At 52.4% G+C, this 20,402-nt stretch overlaps 1 protein-coding gene across 1 annotated transcript; it reads left to right on the forward strand.

Moving 5' to 3' along the window:
• The first annotated feature begins 1,696 nt into the window (after nt 1–1,696).
• On the forward strand, nt 1,697–11,566 carry CNGA4 (cyclic nucleotide gated channel subunit alpha 4). The gene is given in 5 exon segments (XM_088669018.1): nt 1,697–1,815; nt 4,711–4,815; nt 5,907–6,013; nt 8,465–9,460; nt 11,172–11,566. Coding segments are annotated over 5 exon segments (1,722 nt in total).
• The last annotated feature ends 8,836 nt before the right edge of the window (nt 11,567–20,402 follow it).

Here is a 20,402-nt window from a genome sequence, read left to right on the forward strand (position 1 = left end):
GCTCCTGAAGGGAATGGGGCCCTTTCTATGTCCAGCTGTCCTTTGTCAACAACAAATTGTCACTGCTTTTTGTGTTGAAATATATGCTATGTGGTTATTTATGGACCTATTGGGGAAGAAATAGAGGCAGTGAGAGATTTTACTTTCTTGGGCTCCTTGATCACTGCAGATGGTGACAGCAGTCCCGAAATTAAAAGACGCCTGCTTCTTGGGAGAAAAGCAATGACAAACCTAGACAGCATCTTAAAAAGCAGAGACATCACCTTGCCGACAAAGGTCTGTATAGTTAAGCTATGGTTTTCCCAGTAGTGATGTATGGAAGTGAGAGCTGGACCATAAAGAAGGCTGATCGCCGAAGAATTGATGCTTTTGAATTATGGTGCTGGTGGAGACTCTTGAGAGTCCCATGGACTGCAAGAAGATCAAACCTATCCATTCTTAAGGAAATCAGCCCTGAGTGCTCCCTGGAAGGACAGATCCTGAAGCTGAGGCTCCAATACTTTGGCCACCTCATGAGAAGAGAAGAATCCTTGGAAAAGACCTTGATGTTGGGAAAGATTGAGGGCACTAGGAGAAGGGGACGTCAGAGGACAAGATGGTTGGACAGTGTTCTCGAAGCTACCAACATGAGTCTGACCAAACTGCGGGAGGCAGTGCAAGACAGGAGTGCCTGGCGTGCTCTGGTCCATGGGGTCACGAAGAGTCGGACACGACTAAACGACTAAACAACAACAACAGCAAACAACAGCCATTTGCACATAACAAAATATGTATTTTATCAAATTAATTGACGAACTGAAATACAATTAAGAAGAAGTATATTAGTAGTGAAATAATTATTAAGCTCTAACTTAAAATGTTTGGGTCCCCATTCCTTACATCATAGGAGCCTACACAACACAGAACACTGTTGCTGTATTTGTTTTTTATCTTATATTTTGGAAATGAACACCCAGGTTTTTTCCCTTTAATTTTTGGGGGGCTCCCAAGAGAGTGGGACCCTAAGCTATAGCTTGTCTAGCTTATACATAAATCCCACACTGGTCAGATCCAAGCCTATATATTCGGGTTAATCTACAGGGTGATAAAGGCTAGTGGCAGAGAGTATAAAAAGAATTTCCTCTTCCTCTTCCTCGGTTCTCTCTCGCTGGTTCCGTTTGGGGGACCAGGCTGACCCCTGGGGGAAAGAGGGTGCTGGCCCGGGGGGGGGGCGGCAGGGCCCCCTGACTCTGCCTGTGATATCTGTGTGTGCATGAGATTGAACACGGGAGAAGCTTCCCGATGTGGAGGAGAATGTCCCTATTTTCACTGGATAAATGTGGGAGGGTCTGGGTCTGGGCTGCCCTAGAGCAGATGGGCGCACAGGGGCCCCCACCCCCCGGCCTGCTTGCCTCGCCCTGGCCTGGCAGCCGCCCTGCCCCCCTGCCCCGCCTGGTCTCCCCAGGGTCCTCATCAGCGCTGCTCCCTCCCTGATTGGGCTCTTTAGGGTTGCACCTGCTGGCTCAGGTGTGTGGCTGAGCCCCCCCAGGGAGCAGGCGGGAGGGGGGAGCCCTGCTGCGTTGCTAGGCTCTCATGCGCCTGGATGCAGAGAGCCAGCCAGAGAAGTGGAGAGAGGCTCTGCCGTGGGGCAGAGAGAGAGGGGGCTGTGGCCTCGCTTGGACCAGGAAGGAGCCCGCAGCTGCCAGCACGTGCCAAGATGAATCGGCTGGCCAGGGTCTTCCGAGCCAAGGACAGGGAGGGGGAGGCCAAGCTCATCAAGACGGAGGAGAGCACCCCTGGAGCAGCCCCCAAACCACGGTGAGTGGGGGCCGCTGGGTGGGGAGAGTACAGGCAAGTATTGGGGGGGAGGAGGGAGGGGAGGCCCCATGGCAGCAGGTATGGCAGGCACTGCACAGGGCACAGCTTGGGCAAAGGGGTGGTGTGGGGCTGACCGTCTAAGAGAGGTATACTTATACATGTGTGTGTCTGTGTGTGTGTGTGTAATTTTTTATTTATTTTCCGTTTAATAATATACATTCACATCATTGTTGTTGTTGTTTAGTCGTTTAGTCGTGTCCGACTCTTCGTGACCCCATGGACCATAGCACGCCAGGCACTCCTGTCTTGCACTGCCTCCCGTAGTTTGGTCAAACTCATGTTCGTAGCTTCGAGAACACTGTCCAACCATCTTGTCCTCTGTCGTCCCCTTCTCCTAGTGCCCTCCATCTTTCCCAACATCAGGGTCTTTTCCAAGGATTCTTCTCTTCTCATGAGGTGGCCAAAGTATTGGAGCCTCAGCTTCACGATCTGTCCTTCCAGGGAGCACTCAGGGCTGATTTCCTTCAGAATGGAGAGGTTTGATCTTCTTGCAGTCCATGGGACTCTCAAGAGTCTCCTCCAGCACCATAATTCAAAAGCATCAATTCTTTGGCGATCAGCCTTCTTGATGGTCCAGCTCTTACTTCCATACATCACTACTGGGAAAACCATAGCTTTAACTATACGGACCTTTGTCGGCAAGGTGATGTCTCTGCTTTTTAAGATGCTGTCTAGGTTTGTCATTGCTTTTCTCCCAAGAAGCAGGCGTCTTTTAATTTCGTGACTGCTGTCACCATCTGCAGTGATCAAGGAGCCCATGAAAGTAAAATCTCTCACTGCCTCCATTTCTTCCCCTTCTATTTGCCAGGAGGTGATGGGACCAGTGGCCATGATCTTGGGGTTTTTCCCCCCTTAGGGCCTATCAACTTCCTTCCCTCCTGCCTTGTGGCTTTCAAAATTAACCTTTATATCATCACATTTTGTACCTTTTCCAATTCTAATTACACTCACTACAAAAGAACTCAGAATTTAAATAAATACAGTATAGAAAGGTAGAAAATTTCTCATGACAAGTCTTCAGTCAACCCTGCTGGTGATGTTAATTGCTTGCAATCATCTTTCAGATATCGTATAAATTTACTCCAGTCCTTTTGGAATTCTTGAGTTTGCTGGTTTCGGGTTTTTCCAGTTTTGCCTCAGGTCCTGCTATCTGGACCCCCAGAAAACAAGCTTGTTTGCTCTCTCTCCTGTGTGGTAGCCCTTGAGATATCGGAAGATGGCTCTCATATCTCCTCTGAGTCTCCTCTTTTTCCAGGCTAAACAAACCCAACTCCCTCAACTGTTCCTCAGAAATAAAGCTTTGTTTCCAGACCCTTGATCACTTGGGTCATCCTCCTCTGCCCCTGTTCCAGCTTGTCCACATCCGTCTTCAATGGGGATGCCCTGAACCCCCACTGGACAGAGGCCCCGACTGCTGTATGTGTGTGACCTGCAGCCCCTCTCTCACACGGTCTTGGGGACACGCCTTAAACCAGGCTTTGCCCACCTGGGGCTTCCAGGTTCTCCCATCACACACACACACACACACACACACACACACACACACACACACACACAAAACACAGCTGTCTTGCAGGCCCAAAGCTAGGGAATTCCCTGCCACAGGGATGGCCACTGATTCAGCGGAGGATAAGACAAATCCCGTGGAGGTGGAGAGGGCTCCTTCCACAGGCTCCTGGCCCCAACGGGCGTGCCCTGCCCTCCACCCTCGGAGGCAGCCATGCCTGAATCCCAGTTGCTGCAGGAGCAGAGAGGGCTCTGGAACTCGGATCCTGCTTGCAGGGGTTTTTAATCTGGCTGGCCCCCGTGAGAAGAGGATGCCGGACTCGATGGCCCCCCCCCCCCCGGCCTGGCCTGGTCTGGCAGGCTCTTCTTTTAGGAGGTTCTTAGGGGCTGGCGAGGAGGGAGAGACTTCCTTCAGTCCTGCAGCTCCTTGCGATGTTCTCTGACCCAGCCGGCTTCCTCTGTGCGCACTCTCTCTATATATATATTATTGGTTTATTCACAATTTTATACATTTTAACATAGCCATTTCAAACATTAAAGCACAATGTTCTTTTGAACCTTTGGACCTCCTTCCCTCCCTCCCTCCATGGGTTCCATGTTTCAGATTAAGTTTGCTGCATCTTATACCCTTATCCATCTGTTAAACATCCATAATTACCACAGATAATTCCACATGACAAGTGTCATTACATCCCTGAGTGATTTTAACTATTTACAGTGGTCTTTTAAATAAGCTACAAATTTACTCCAGTCTTTTACTTCCACGGAGCAATGGATTCAAACTACAAGAAAGAAGATTCCACCTAAACATTAGGAGGAACTTCCTGACAGTAAGAGCTGTTCGGCAGTGGAATTTGCTGCCAAGGAGTGTGGTGGAGTCTCCTTCTTTGGAGGTCTTTAAGCAGAGGCTTGACAGGCATATGTCAGGAATGCTTTGATGGTGTTTCTTGCTTGGCAGGGGGGTGGACTGGATGGCCCTTGTGGTCTCTTCCAACTCTACGATTCTATGATTCTTTTAGAAATACTTGATATTCCTGGTTTCTGATCTTCCCCGCCAGTCTCGCCATCTCTGTACACTCCATCAGTTTCGCCTGCCATTCTTCTGTTGGTGCTTCTCCTTCCTTCCATCTCTGGGGTAGTAGCATTCTCACTGCCGTACTCGTCGCATACATAAAAATTCTTTTATCCTCTCTTGGTAACACTTCACCTGTTATATCTAACGAAAAGGCTTCTGGTTTTTTAACAAATGTGTTTTAAAACATTTTCTTTAGTTCGCTATGTATCATTTCCCAGAAAGCCTTTGCCAAGGTACATTCCCACCCATCCTCTGCTCTGCTTTGCCCTCAGCCAGGAGAGGAAACGGATCCTGGACCCATCGGGGGACTCTTATTACTGGTGGCTGGTCACCATGGTTTTCCCCATCATGTACAACTGGATCATCCTCATCTGCAGGTGGGCGAAGGGGGGCCTGGGCTGGATCCGTCCCTGGGGAGGGGGCTGGGAGCCCAGGGAAGGCTCTCCGGTTGGGGGCAGCATCAGAAGCACGACTGTTGCCCAAGGAGGAGGGAGGGAAGGAAAGCGACAGAAACCCCTTTGGGATTCCAACACCCACCTTCCTTCCTTCCTTCCTTCCTTCCTTCCTTCCTTCCTTCCTTCCTTCCTTCCTTCCTTCCTTCCTTCCTTCCTTCTTTGCTTCACTTCTGCATCTGCCAGTCTCCTCCTTCCACGCAGAGGAGAGAAAGCCCAGGGGATGACCAAAGAAAGAAAAATAGTAAATAGCAAGAGGCCTGGGAAGCAACAATCCAGCCATGGGGGGGCAGGGGGGGCAAACATGCAGCAAGAAGACATTTGGGTGAAGCCATGGAAACAGAACCATAGGGGTGGAAGGGACCCCCGAGGGTCATCGGATAATAAAAACAATAATTTGATTATTTATACCCCGTCCGTCTGGCTGGGTTTCCCCAACCACTCTGGGTGGCTACCAGAAAAATATTAACAATAATAAAGTGGCAGACATAAAAAACTTCCCTATTCCAACCTACTCCAAGGACCCCTTCTGTACTCCAAGTCCCGCCCCCCCTCCAATTCAGGAATCCCAGGTAAAGAGTACTTGACAGGTGGCCATCAAACCTCCAATGTCACCTTTGAAGGTCTTCTGCCCCACTGGCAAAGGGCTCTTGGGGCCAGAAACTTCTTCCTAAAGTTTACTTGGAATTCCCTTCCTTGTCACTTGAATCCATGGGTTCAAGTCCTGAAGGGTCACTTACTGGCAAAACAAGAAAGCAGTTCTTTGGGGGGGGTCCTTTTGGGGAGGGAGGGAGGGAGGGAGTTTCAGAGCGAACTGGGGGCCCCATGAACATTTTGGGGAGATTCCTGGGGAAAGGAGAGAGCTGAATGGGGGGGGCTGCTGGTGGAAGGAGCAAGGAGCAACAAGGAGGGGGCTGCCTGGCCTTTGGGGCAGCCGCTGCAGTGAGCAGGTTGTGGGTTCAGATGCTGCCACCCACCTCTCTCTCTCTCTCTCTCCCCCCTTCCCTTCTGCGCAGGTCCTGCTTCCCTGACCTGCAGCGCAAATACCTCTTCCTCTGGCTGGCCCTGGACTACCTCTGCGACCTGCTGTACCTGCTGGACATCGGGGTCCACTTCTACACGGGTCAGTGGCTTCTCCGCCTCGGGACCTGTCTCCTCACCCCTCCCCTTGTGCCCCCCCCTGCGCACCCCACCTGGCGAATGCTTCTCCCCCTTCATCCAATGAAGCTGAACATTGGGAGATTCAGGATAGAGAGAAGAAAGTCCTTCATCCCACAATGCACAGTTCAACTGTGGAACTCTCTCCCACTGGAGAGATGGCTTTAGAGAAGATTAGACCAATTCATGGAGAAAGGGAGAGATCTCAAGGGCTCCTGGCCAGGGTGTCTTTCTTCTGCCTCCACAGTCAGAGGGAGGCAGCAAAGCTTCTGGATCCGAGTTGCTAGAAACTGCAGGAAGGGAAGAGAGCGGCTCTTGCGTGCGAATCCTGCTTGCAGGCTTCCCATAATGGGCATCTGGTTGGCCACAGTTGAGGCTGGCCTAGATGGGCCCCTGGCCTGATCCTGCAGGCTCTCCGTAGCCTCTTAGGCTGGGCTCTTCCGCTGGGATGTGTCCATCCTCTGCTGGCAGTTTCAGCCCCCACTGGGGGCCCATATGCATGCTAAGAGTCTCTGTGGGGATCTCTGCAGGGGGCGGGGGGCTAGTCTGTGTGGTCCCTCCCCCAACATTCTGTGCCTGGAACCCCCTGCCCCCCCCCGGCTATGCCACTTCCAGGGAGAGATTCTTGCTGCTGCCAGCCAGTGCAGACAATACTGATCTGAGTGGACCCACAGGCTCCCAAATCTGACTCTTCTGTGCCCTTCAGTTTTGAGTTATTACACTGGGGGGCAGGAGCTGCCCGGCTTTGGGCCCTGATAAGGCTGGCCAGAGAAGATGGCTCAAGAAGATGGATTCTGGGGTTCTTGTAATAATAATAATAATAATAATAATAATAATAATAATAATAATAATATAGTAACAACAACAACAATAATAATGTTACTTAAACCCCACCCATCTGGCTGGGTTTCCCCAGCCACTCTGGGTGGCTTCCAACAGAATATTAGAAACAGGATAAAACCGCAAACATCAAAATTTTCCCTTAAAAGACATCTTGGTGGGAATCTAGTCTGCCACTTCTAGACCTCAGCCTGGCACTGAGATACGAGGGGCTTCGTTCCTCCCAAAACAGGTTTCGGCGGGTCCTGTGGTCACTCTGTCGCTCCCTCAAAGGCACCGCCAGAAACTCACCAACCACAAAGTCTGACTGTCATGGGCGTAGGCAGGGGGGCAGTTGCCCCCCCAGAAGCAGGGCCGCTGGCCAGCCTGCCCCGCTGCCCGCCGCCGCCCGGTGCCGTCTCCCTTCTCCCTGGCTGGCTGTAGGGCGGGTGGAGGGAAAGCCAGCTTTCCCTCCACCTGCCCCGGCGATCGCGGAGGGGGAGGAGGGGATCGGAGCAGCCCGATTTCGGACTGATCCTGGCGCCCCCTCGCCCCTAAAGGACCATGGCTTTCCTTGCCCCACTGTGGCCCCTCCCCCGTGCCTTGGCCCCGTCTCTTGCCCCCCCTAATTTTGATCCTGGCTACGCCCCTGCTGACTGTTTAACTTTCCCAAAAAAACCACCAACACTCCTGGAGTTTCCATTTTAATTTCTCAATTTAATTTTATGGAGTTTCACCCATTTTTAACAAGTTAACATCAAATTTAATACATTCGTACCTTGATTTTCCAACAGCTTAGTTCTCGGACGTTTCGGCTCCCAAATGCCACAAATCCGGAATTGACAGTTCCGATTTGCAAACTATTTTTGGAAGCCGAACGTCCGTCGGGAGCTTCCTGCGGCCAATCAGAATCTGTGGATTGGTTTCCGAATGTTTTGGAAGTTGAACGGGCTTCCGGAATGAATTCTGTTAGACTTCCAAGGTACGACTGTACACATTTAAAAGTTGACCTCCCACCCTTCTTCCATGATAATAATTGGAACAGAGTATTAGAGAAATATATAATGTGGGAACAAAAACACTAGAAAACTTCCACCTAAACATCAGGAAGATTCCACCTAAACATCAGGAAGAACTTCCTGACAGTAAGAGCTGTTCGGCAGTGGAATTTGCTACCAAGGAATGTGGTGGAGTCTCCTTCTTTGGAGGTCTTTAAGCAGAGGCTTGACAGGCATATGTCAAGAATGCTTTGATGGTGTTTCCTGCTTGGCAGGGGGTTGGACTGGGTGGCCCTTGTGGTCTCTTCCAACTCTAGGATTCCATGATTCTGACCATAAGATCTGTTCAGGGCTGGATTTAGGATGGATGTGGCCCTGCTGAAAAAGTTTGCTGATCCCTGATCAAGAGGGTCTCTCTGATCCCTACATTTCCCACCTTTGAAGGGTGAGGGGACTAGATGGGACCCTCTGGCCTGATCCAGCAGGCCCTTCTTCGGTTGTTCCGTTTGTGGGAGAGGAGTGGAGATGCCTGCCGGGGGCCAAGGGCCTCCTCTCCGCGGCCCTGACCCAGCTCCTCCCTCCCTCCCTCCCCACACCAGGCTTCCTGGAGCAAGGCATCCTGATCCAGGATCGTTCCAAGATCTCGCGCCACTACACCTGCTCCTCCGCCTTCCTGCTGGACCTCCTCTCGGTGCTGCCCACCGACCTCCTCTACCTGCGCCTGGGCCTGGCCACCCCTTCCGTCCGGGCCAACCGCTTCCTGCGCAGCCCCCGCCTCTTTGAGGCCTTTGACCGCATCGAGACGCGCACAGCGCACCCCAACTCCTTCCGCATCTCCAAGCTGATGCTCTACGTCTTCATCACCATTCACTGGAACGCCTGTGTCTACTTCGCCCTCTCGGGCTACGTGGGCTATGGGGCGGACGAGTGGGTCTACCCCAACACCAGCATCCCCGGCTTCGAGCGCCTGCTGCGCCAATACCTGTACAGCTTCTACTTCTCCACCCTCATCCTCACCACAGTGGGCGACACGCCCATGCCCCACCGCGAGGAGGAGTTCCTCTTCATGGCGGCCGACTTCCTGCTGGCCGTCATGGGCTTTGCCACCATCATGGGCAGCATGACCTCGGTCATCTCCAACATGAACCAGGCCGACGACGCCTTCGTCCCCAACTCGGACCTGGTCAAGGGCTACCTGCGCACCCACTGCCCCAGCCGCCGCCTCCAGAACCGCGTGGTGGAGTGGTACCAGCACCTCCAGATGGAGAAGAAGATGACCAACGAACTGCAGATCCTCCAGCACCTCCCCGAGCGCCTGCGGGCTGAGGTGGCCGTCAGCGTCCACCTGCCCACGCTCCGCAAGGTGCAGATCTTCCAGAGCTGCGAGCAGAGCCTGCTGGAGGAGCTGGTCCTCAAGCTCAAGCCCCAGGTCTACAGCCCCGGGGAGTACGTCTGCAAGAAGGGCGACGTGGGCCGGGAGATGTACTTCATCCGGGAGGGGAAGCTGGCCGTGGTGGCCGACGACGGGGTCACCCAGTATGCCGTGCTGGGAGAGGGGCTCTACTTTGGGGAGATCAGCATCATCAACATCAAAGGTGAGCCGGGGGGGGGAGAAGTGGAGATGGGGGTGTCGTGTGTGGAGGAAAAACTCAAACACATTGCAGAGTTCCCCAAAAATAGACCAGAGGCAATTATATTTCTCCGAAAATAAGACGTAGCCATAAAATAAGACGTAGCAGGATTTTTAAGCATTCAAGGAATATAAGCCATACCCCGAAAATAAGACATAGTGATAGGCACAGCAGCAACGCCGGCTGCGGCAGGAGGAAGAGTAGGCAGCCTGCCGGGTTGGCGCCCGGAACCGGCTGCTGCTGCTGCAGCGCCGACAAAGTGAAGTGGGTCTCTCCCCTCCCCCCTCCCATGGCTAAACGGTTTTAAATTTCTGTATTACAACTCCCATCATCCTTAGCTAACAGGACCAGTGGTCAGGGATGATGGGAATTGTAGTCCCAAAACGTCTGGAGGGCCGAGTTTGGGAATGTCTGCCATAGACAGAGGAGATTCCCATAATCACTCATTTATTCAGCGCCAAATAGCCTTTGTTCATACTTTTTATAGGCATCTCCCCTTCAAGGTTCCTTGCGCTGATCAAAACAGGACCCCCTGCCTGGAGACCTTGAAGGGGAGAGTTGCCTGGCACAGGGAGGTTTTCCTGAAAATCGCCTAGCCACAGTATCTGGTCTTCCTTCACATGAGTGTGGCTCACCCTCCTAAATGCTAAAGCAGGCAGTTGTTTTTTACAGAAGCAAAATGGCATCAGTTAGGCAAATCAAAAAGCAGGACAAGAACAGGCTTCTGGCTTTTCCTGAGACCCCACAATAGAAATAATAATTATTATTTATACCCTGCCCATCTGGCTGGGTTTCCCCAACCACTCTAGGCAGTTCCCAACAGAATATTAAATATGATAAAACATCAAACATAAAAAACTTTCCTAAACAGGGCTGCCTTCAGATGTCTTCTGAAAGTCAGATAGTTGTTTATTTCCTTGACATCTGATGGGAGGGCATTCCACAGGGAGGGTGCCACCCATAGCTGCCAAGTTATCCCTTTTTACAGGGATTTTCCCTTATGCTGAATAGGCTTCCTCGTGAGAAAAGGGAAAACTTGGCAGCTATGGTGCCACCACCGAGAAGGCCCTCTGCCTGGTTCCCTGTAACCTCACTTCTCGCAGGGAGGGAGCCGCCAGAAGGCCCTTAGAGCTGAGTGTCCAGGCTGAACGATGGGGGTGGAGACGCTCCTTCAGGTATACCGGACCGAGGCCGTTTAGGCCTTTCAAGGTCAGCACCAACACTCAGAATTGTGCTCAGAAACATCCTGGGAGCCAACGTAGGTCTTTCAGGACCAGAGTTATATCGTCTCAGCAGCCGCTCCCAGTCACCAGTCAAGCATCTCGTCTCCAGTGGGTCTTGCCCCTGTGACACAGTTGCTGAGACGGAAGGTCTCCCCCCCCCCACTGCCTCAGCCCCCTCTCCGAGGTTTCTCCCAATGAATCCCAGACGGCACCTGTGTCCCCCCAACCTCTCCTCTGCCCTTTTAATGCCTCTTCTGGAGACAAGAGGGGAGGGGAGCTTGTCTCAGGAGGGGGAGACCCCCTGCCTTCTTCACCATCCAGACTCCTCTCTGCCTCTTGGCCTCTTTCCCCCCACCCCAGGGGCCTGATCCTGCATGCCCCACTTATGTTCTCAAAGCAGCACTCTCAGTGCCCCCGCTGACCCCAGTGCCCCCCTTCTCCCCCCCCTCCAGGGAACAAGTCCGGGAACCGCCGCACTGCCAACATCAAGAGCATCGGCTTCTCGGACCTCTTCTGCCTCTCGAAGGAGGACCTGACGGAGGTCCTGGCCGAGTTCCCCAGTGCCAAGGCCATGCTGGAGGCCAAGGGCCGGGAGATCCTGCTCAAGATGGACAAGCTGGACGTCAACGCCGAGGCGGCCGAGATCGCCCAGCTGCAGGAGGAGGAGCGCCGGACGGTCGCCCTGGAAGAGGGTCTGGACGCCCTGCAGACCAAGCTGGCGAGAATCCTGGCGGGACTCGAATCCAGTGCCTTTAAGGTGGCTCTGCGCCTGGAGCGCCTGGAGTGGCAGATGCGGGAGTGGGGGGCCGAGGAGGAGGAGGAGGAGAGGGAGGGGGTCGAGCCTTAGCCATGTACACACACACCCCACACACCCCACCTGAGCCACTCAGGAGGTTGCCCACCCCACAGTTACAGCTGCCAGGCTGAGTCCCCTGGCCTCCGATCAGGTGCAGGGGGGCTGGCCAGCCTGCACATGGCCTCTGGTGCAGCCTGGGGGCTGGCATGGGGGGTGGGATTCCTGCATTGCAGGCTAGATGAGCCTTGGGGGTCCCTTCCAGCTCTACAATTCTGGGATTTGCTTCAGGGTCGAGGCTGGACAGCCATCCATCAGGGATTCTGGAGGAATGACCCTTGGGGAGTCCCTTCCAACCTGACGGTTCCATCATTCTGTGTGCCTCCACTCACTAATGCACTCCTAAGAGCCATCTCTGCCCACGTGGCAGATGCCAGGAAGGAGAGGTCTAGCCACAACTTATCCCTGGCATGCTGCCATTTGAGGTGCGGAGAGGGGGAGGAAGAGGGGGAGGGGGAGAGCCCCCCCCCATTGAGTGGAGACTGAGAGGCAGCTGCTGATTCCTCCCTCCTGGCAGGTGGAGGGCAAAGAGGGGGTTACGGGCTCTTTCCCCCTTTGCTTCCTAAGCACCAGTGATGGGCGTTGCTAGGCAACCTCCTCCCACTCAGCCAATGATTGGCGAGCTCTGGCCCTGTGGTCCAGACTGAAAGTCCCCCACCCCAAGCTCTGTTTCACCCAGAGCTTGCCTGCAGCTCCCTACCCCACCCCTTGCCATTCACCCTTGAGGACTGTTGCAAATGCAGGTGTTTCTGCCAGCCCAGGATCGGGACCTGTCAGCTTTGGGGTGTGGAGATGACGCAAAGCTTTGAGCAGTAGACTGGCTCTCTTTGTGCTCCCCCTTGCCCAGGCGGGGGCAAGCGCTTTTCAGGTGAAGGCAGCCCAGAGGGAGCCAGATTTCAAGCTTCCTTGAGCAGGACAGAACCATGGGCTTGTAGAGTTGGAAGGGACCCAAAGGGCCATCTAGTCCAACCCCCGGCAGGAATTGAATTTCACAATCTTCCTGTCCTGCCTCTCTGTCTGCTCTGCTGATGGTTGGTGGGGGTCCCTCGGGGACCTGACAGGTCTGCTGTGGGCTTGGGGGGCAGTGGGGATGTAGAACCATAGAATCATAGAGTTGGAAGAGAGCACAAGGGCCATCCAGTCCAACCCCCTGCCAAGCAGGAAACACCATCAAAGCATTCTTGACATATGGCTGTCAAGCCTCTGCTTAAAGACCTCCAAAGAAGGAGACTCCACCACACTCCTTGGCAGCAAATTCCACTGCCAAACAGCTCTTACTGTCAGGAAGTTCTTCCTAATGTTGAGGTGGAATCTTCTTTCTTGTAGTTTGAATCCATTGCTCCATGTCCGCTTCTCTGGAGCAGCAGAAAACAACCTTTCTCCCTCCTCTATATGACATCATTTCATATATTTGAACATGGCTATCTTATCACCCCTTAACCTTCTCTTCTCCAGGCTAAACATGTGTCCCTGGGGGGCCTTGCAAGCCTGACTCTTCCCTTGCCCGGCCGAACTGTTGAATATCTGTGCAAATCGAGAGCCTTGCTGAGATTTGGGCTGGGGTGTGTCGGTGGAGGCCCTGGGCTCCAAAATATTAGGAGACCCAGAACTGCTCTTGCTGCAGCCTTGACCCAGGCTGAAGTCTTTAGGGGCACTGTGTTTTCATTTACTGTTGCAGCACAGATGAAGGGGCACGGCAAAATGCCCCCCCCAGGCACCCCGGAACATGCTGCTCCTCTATCAGGTCCCATGGGGGCACCTAGAGCCATCTATCCACCAGGGAATCTCTTGCTGTGGTTCCTGCCTCACAGGGGGTTGGACTAGATGACCCCTGGGGTCCCTCCCGACTCTGCAATCCTGTGATTCTATCTGACCCCTCTGACTCTCTCCGCTGGTACTTAATGTCTAAAACCATTTTTCCCAAAACACTTGACAGCTTATTATAAAAGGAAATTAAGAGCACTAATCACCTTCCATTATTAGGGATTTGTCATGGTTTTGTTTGCAATGTTTCACCGATATCAATTTTATTTTTCCTTTTTCCAAGTGACTCTATAGCACATTTTCCCATCAGAATCCAATTAATGGACACAGGTTCTTTTGGGCTGTACTTATAGATGGAGCAAAGCAGAACTCAGTTGCCTGGAATTTTGCAAAGATTTTCCTTCGTCTGCTGGGTTAATTTTTCCATGTCTGAATTTGTTGCTCCCATTCATTAATTTGCTTGCCTCTCAACTTCTTCCACCACCTGGCTAGGGTCAATATCACTGCTATTCATTTTTTTAAATGCAATAAGTCTTTTAATGGTGCACCCTGTCCTTTGGGGGAAACGGAAAGTAGAGTCATTCTCAGATCTTAGTATTTCTCCTGCTATTAAGCAGAGGCTACGGGGTCAGGCCTGGGGCCCGTCTAATCCAGGGTCCTGCTCCCACAGTGGACAACCAGATGCCCCCATGGATCCCAATGCAAGCAGGATCTGAGCACAAGATCCCTCCCCCCTCCTGCGGTTTCCATCAACTGGGATTCAGAAGCATGGCTGCCCTTGATAGCCTCCTCTTCCTCCTCCTCCTCCATCATCATGAAGTTCATAGAATCGTAGAGTTGGAAGAGACCACAAGGGCCATCTAGTCCAACCCCCTGCCAAGCAGGAAACACCATCAAAGCATTCCTGACAGATGGCTGTCAAGCCTCTGCTTAAAGACCTCCATAGAAGGAGACTCCACCACACTCCTTGGGAGCAAATTCCACTGCCGAACAGCTCTTGCTGTCAGGAAGTTCTTTCTAATCTTTAGGTGAAATCTTCTTTCTTGTAGCTTGAATCCATTGCTCCGTGTCCGCTTCTCTGGAGCAGCAGAAAACAACCTTTCTCCCTCCTCTATATGACATCCTTTTATATATTTGAACATGGTTATCATATCACCCCTTAACCTTCTCTTCTCCAGGCTAAACATACCCAGCTCCCTAAGCCGTTCCTCATAAGGCATCGTTTCCAGGCCTTTGACCATTTTGGTTGCCCTCTTCTGGACACGTTCCAGCTTGTCAGTATCCTTCTTGAATTGTGGTGCCCAGAACTGGACACCAGTACTCCATCTACTCATCCTCTTCTAAAGCCATCCAAGTGGCTGTCATTGGGAGGGAGTTCCAGGAACTCTGGGCTGCGTGAACCTTTTATTCATCCTGAATCTCCCCCCATTCAGCTTCCTGAGGCTTCTAGTGTTATGAGAGAGGGAGAAAACCTTTCCTGTCTGCTAGCCCTGGGGTGGTCAGCTGAGCTTTTCTTAGTTGCTTAATGCTTTTTTCCTGTTTTCCCCCCTTTTAGTCATTTCCTTTAAGTTGTTGCCTAGCTAAGTTGTTGCCCCACAAATAACCCAGAGATGCATTTTAAATAAAAGTACACTTTCTACTCTTGTAAAAACACCAGGCAGGCCCCACAAATAACCCAGAGATGCATCTATATATATATATAACAATGTAAAGGGGGCATGAGTGTTGGTCTCCACCTCTCACCAAAAACCGCTTGACCGATTGCATCCAAATTTGGACACAATGTCCCAAGCGAATATGCGAGTGACCATATACAGCTTGCGTAGATACCGGTAGATGTCATACCTATGGCAGGTAAAGCAGGTAAAACCCACTGTTCCCGAACACAAAACTCAGACAGCCAGGGATACTGGGAGCACAGAAGAGGTTGCAAAACAGCACCCTCTAGCGACAGCTACACTGGTACTGCAGCTAGGAAACCCTCCCTCTCCACAGCATCTCAGCTCGGCTTTGTAGACTGGGCCGAGGGGCCGGGATAGGTCATGGGTCGGGACAGGGTGGTGGGAGTCACCAGGATGAGCCACAGCAACACGTGGCCGGGCCAGCTAGTTGTAAATAAAAGGACACATTCTACTCACAGGGCTGTCTTAAGTATATCCTGCGCCATGGTGCAAAGATCCCTCTGGCGGCCCCGTTTCCCAGAGTTGTTGACCTTTTGGCTGGCGGGGTGGCATGATGTGGGCCCAGGACACGCCCCCTGCAAGCTCGACAGCGCTTTACTCACCACCCCGAACACGAGCAGCGTAGCTATTCCCGGACTCCAGCTGCTGGGCGCCCTGGCAAGGGCAACACTCAGCCAAACTGAAAAGACGGCCCTGTCTACTCATGTAAAAATACTCTGATTCCCGGACCATCCACAGGCCGGATTGAGAAGACAATTGGGCTGGATCCTTAGGTTGCCTACCCATGATCTAAGCCATGCATGAAGGATAAATCACACTAAATGTGGGGCTGGGGCTTCTTGCTGTTCTTCCCCCCCCCCAAACACCACTCTGGACTGTTAAAACCAGGAAGGGGGGGCAGTTAAACGACTCCCCCCAAATCCCAAGTCCCCACCACAGCCTCCAACTAAGGCCAGGGCAATGAGCGTTGACTCAGGCACCAGACATCCACAACTGCAAGGAAGCTCAGAAAATCAGTCTATGAAATTGTAGCAAGAAGTGGATAAAATGAATCGTGCTGTTTCCTCTATCCAATATAGAATCAAATAATCACCATAATTCAATGGTTTGACCCATTTCCTTGGTTCCAAGGGCTAATGACTCCTCTGGAAGAGGGGAACCCAAGCTCCCCCTGCCTCCATAATCCTTGAGGCATACAATCCCATACACAGCACCCCTCCCTTGTGGGAAACAATGGACATCTGATGGGTTTGCTGAGGGCGGGTGTTCCCAGAGCCGAAGATCAGCGGGCGCTGCTTGCCGGGGTTGACAAGCCCTGGCAAGCAGCGCCCATCGATCATCGTGTGACAGGCGGTGGGGAAGGCAGGCAGGCAGGCAAGAGAGCAAGCGCCTGCCTGCCTGCCTGCCTGCCTGCCTGCCTGCCTTCCCCACCGCCAGTCCCCCGGAGCCCATAGGAAGGCATTGATTAAGTTTCAATGCATTCCTATGGGAAACCGGGACTCGCTAGACGAATTTTTCATAGGGCGAATTGAGTCCTGGAACGAATTAAATTCCTCTAGCGAGGCACCACTGTAGTTTTATTGTTCTTTGGGTGGCGGGTGCTTAAGGTGCCTGGGACTAAATCTGATAAGCAGAGCAAGTTAGAATCCTAGACTCATAGAGTTGGAAGAGAGCACGAGGGCCATCCAGTCCAACCCCCTGCCAAGCAGGAAACACCATCAAAGCATTCCTGACAGATGGCTGTCAAGCCTCTGCTTAAAGACCTCCAAAGAAGGAGACTCCACCACACTCCTTGGCAGCAAGTTCCTCTGTTGAACAGTTGATGAACTTGGGAACACTGGCGGAGGAACGGGGGTGTGGAGGGAGCAGACCACCCCCGGCACCACTATTCCAGTAGGGTGCCATCGCGATGGGGCCCCCGACATGCGCTGCGCACCCCCGCGCACCGGGCGGCACCCCCCCACAGGCAGCGCATCACATCACCAGAACGCTCCCCACACCCTGTGGGTGGCGTACCATGCCTCCAGGGCACACACATCATACCCCTCCTGCTCTCTGCCCCCCCCCCCCTGGTAGCAGAGCATGCAGCTTCACCACTGGTTGGGAAACCTCAAGATCCCCCTCCCTCTTTATGACATGATGATGTATCAGTGATGCTTCTTAAAAGGTATTATGGGCGAGGGGGAGGTCTTAAAAGAGCATGTCACCTATGTTCAGGGTTATTACTCGGGGGGGGGGGGCGGCTGTTGCGCAACAATAGAATCATAGAATCATAGAGTTGGAAGAGACCCCAAGGGCCATCCAGTCCAACCCCCTGCCAAGCGGGAAACACCATCAAAGCATTCCTGACATATGCCTGTCAAGCCTCTGCTTAAAGACCTCCAAAGAAGGAGACTCCACCACACTCCTTGGTAGCAAATTCCACTGCCGAACAGCTCTTAAAGATCAATAAAGATCATCGAAACAAAATAAAAAATTCCTTCCAGTAGCACCTTAGAGACCAACTAAGTTTGTCATTGGTATGAGCTTTCGTGTGCATGCACACTTCTTCTTCACTGTTTCAGTGTATCTGAAGAAGTGTGCATGCACATGGAAGCTCATACCAATGACAAACTTAGTTCATCTCTAAAGGACCCAGGTGGCGCTGTGGTTAAACCACTGAGCCTAGGGCTTGCTGATCAGAAGGTCGGCGGTTCGAATCCCTGTGACGGGGTGAGCTCCCGTTGCTTGGTCCCAGCTCCTGCCAACCTAGCAGTTCGAAAGCACGTCAAAATGCAAGTACGGTAGATAAATAGGAACCACTACAGCGGGAAGGTAAACGGTGTTTCCATGTGCTGCTCTGGTTTGCCAGAAGCAGCTTTGTCATGCTGGCCACATGACCTGGAAGCTATACGCTGGCTCCCTCGGCCAATAATGTGAGATGAGCGCGCAACCCCAGAGTCGGTCATGACTGGACCTAATGGTCAGGGGTCCCTTTACCTTTAAGGTGCTACTGGAAGGATTTTTTTAAAACAAATTGTTTCAACTACGGCAGACCAACATGGCTGCCTACCTGTATCTAGAATAAAGACCCTGGTCTACTGAACACTGTTTTGCTCCAAATTACTTGGCTGGAGCTTCCTTCTTTTACTGACTGTGCTTGGACCCCAGCAAGCTGGGCTGTTAAGTTGTCTGTCTCTCACCCCGGAATTTTTCCTTATCAGGACTGAGAAACTTTTCTCCCTCCAGCTCTAAATATGGGGGCAAACCGGGACTGCGGATCGGAGCCCTCTCCAAACACTTTGTGATCAAGGCCCTCAAAGAGTTGCCTGTAAATAAGAGGACTGAGTTCTTCCACTTCCTTTCCTGAAGCACTAGGCATAAGCCGATTACTCATTTATGTTGCCATGAAAATTGACATTGTAAGATGACAATGCGTGGACAGGGGACCCACCGGAGCAGGAGCAATGAAGCCATCGAAAGGGGGACAAAGTGGGCGGGCGTGAGCAGAACCAGGGACAGCCCCTCCCCACCCCCAGCTTGGCTCCTGCTGTTGTCTGGGGGGGGCGGGGGGGGAATGACTCGCTCCCTGTTTGTGCCAACTGCAGATATAATAATAATAATAATAATAATAATAATAATAATAATAATAATTTATTATTTATACCCCGCCCATCTGGCCGGGTTCCCCCAGCCACTCTGGGCGGCTTCCAACAAAACAGAAATTCTAAAATACAGATGCCCGGAATGCCTCTGTCAGAGGAGATCTGGCCTGTCACATCAGTGTCTCACTCCTGGGCTGAATGTCCTTTGCCCCTGGAGGCCCTGACAGAGCCGGCTCAGCAGGCGCCTTGCCCATGAGCTGTGGGGCTGACCCTCCAGAGGCCTCTGAGGGTCGCTGGTGCCCATGTCAGAAACACTTTAGGAACCTCTGAGTGCCAGAAGGGCCTCTGCCAGCCTCTTGCCTGTCTGCATCAGGATGTCAAGAGCTGGCATGTGGCGGCTGCAAAAGAGGCAAATGCCACGCTAGGGGTTCTTAGCAAAGGAATTGACCAGAAAACTGCCAGGGCCATGATGCCATCATCAAGAGCTATGGATGGCGGCTGACAGATTGAGGCTGAATCCTGACAAGACAGACGTCCTGTTTTGTCGGGACAGACAGGTGTGGGGGACTCCCTGATCCTGAATGGGGTAACTGTGCCCCTGAAGGACCAGGTGTGCAGCCTGGGAGTCATTTTGGACTCACAGCTGTCCATGGAGGCGCAGGTCAATTCTATGTCCAGGGCAGCTGCCTACCAGCTCCATCTGGTATTTAGGATGAGCCCCTACCTGCCTGCGGACTGTCTCGCCAGAGTGGTGCATGCTCTGGTTATCTCCCGCTTGGACTACTGCAACACGCTCTTATATGGTCCACCAGGACCACATGACACCGGTCCTGAAAGACCAACATTGACTCCCAGCACATTTCCGAGCACAATTCAAAATATTGGTACTGACCTTGAAAGCCCTAAAGAGCTTCAGCCCAGAATACCCTGAAGGAGCGTCTCCACCCCCATTGTTCTGCCCAGACACTGAGGTCCAGCTCCGAGGGCATTATGGCAGATCCCTCACTGTGCGAAGTGAGGTTACAGGGAACCAGGCAGAGGGCCTTCTCGGTAGTGGCTCCCGCCCTGTGGAACGCCCTCCCATCAGATGTCAAGGGAAGAAACAACTATCTGACTTTCAGAAGACATCTGAAGGCAGCCCAGTTTAGGGAAGTTTTTTTATGTTTTATTCTGTTTTTAGTGTTCTGTTGGGAGCCGCCCAGAGTGGCTGGGGAAACCCAGCCAGATGGGCGGGGTATAAATGATAAATTATTATTATTATTAATTATCCCCTATCAAGAGAGGCTGCAGCATTTGGGACCTCTTGGTTCAGAGAAGAGACACGGAACAGGTGACATGAAAGAAGCTCGTGAAATCATGCCTGGTACAAAGAAAGGGGAAAGGCAAAACTAATTCTCCCTCTCTCATAATATTCAAACTCAGGGACAGCCAAGGAAGCTGGAAGATTCGGGACAGATAAAAGGAAGTCCTCCTTCAGACAGCAGAGAGTTAAACTATGAAACTCCCTTCTGCAGGAGGCAGTGAGGGCCACCTACCTGCATGGCTTCAAAAGAGGGAGGAGGAGCAGCTGAGTTCATGGAGGGCAAGAGAACGGTGGGTGGTTCATGGGGGCTGTGCTCTGCCCTCCCCACCGGGGGTCCTGTGTCCCATTCTGGCTGACCCAACTCACGGAGGGTGTTGACAAGCTGCAACATATGCAGAGGACTGTGATCTTGAAACCCAGCCTGATGAGGAACAGTTGAAGGAGCTGGGTAAATTTGCCTGGGAAAGAGGAGACTGAGAAGAGATAGGAGAGCCATC

This window comes from Zootoca vivipara, chromosome 4, assembly GCF_965207765.1.
Source record: "Zootoca vivipara chromosome 4, rZooViv2.hap1.1, whole genome shotgun sequence".
In the NCBI taxonomy this organism is placed as follows: Eukaryota; Metazoa; Chordata; class Lepidosauria; order Squamata; family Lacertidae; genus Zootoca; species Zootoca vivipara.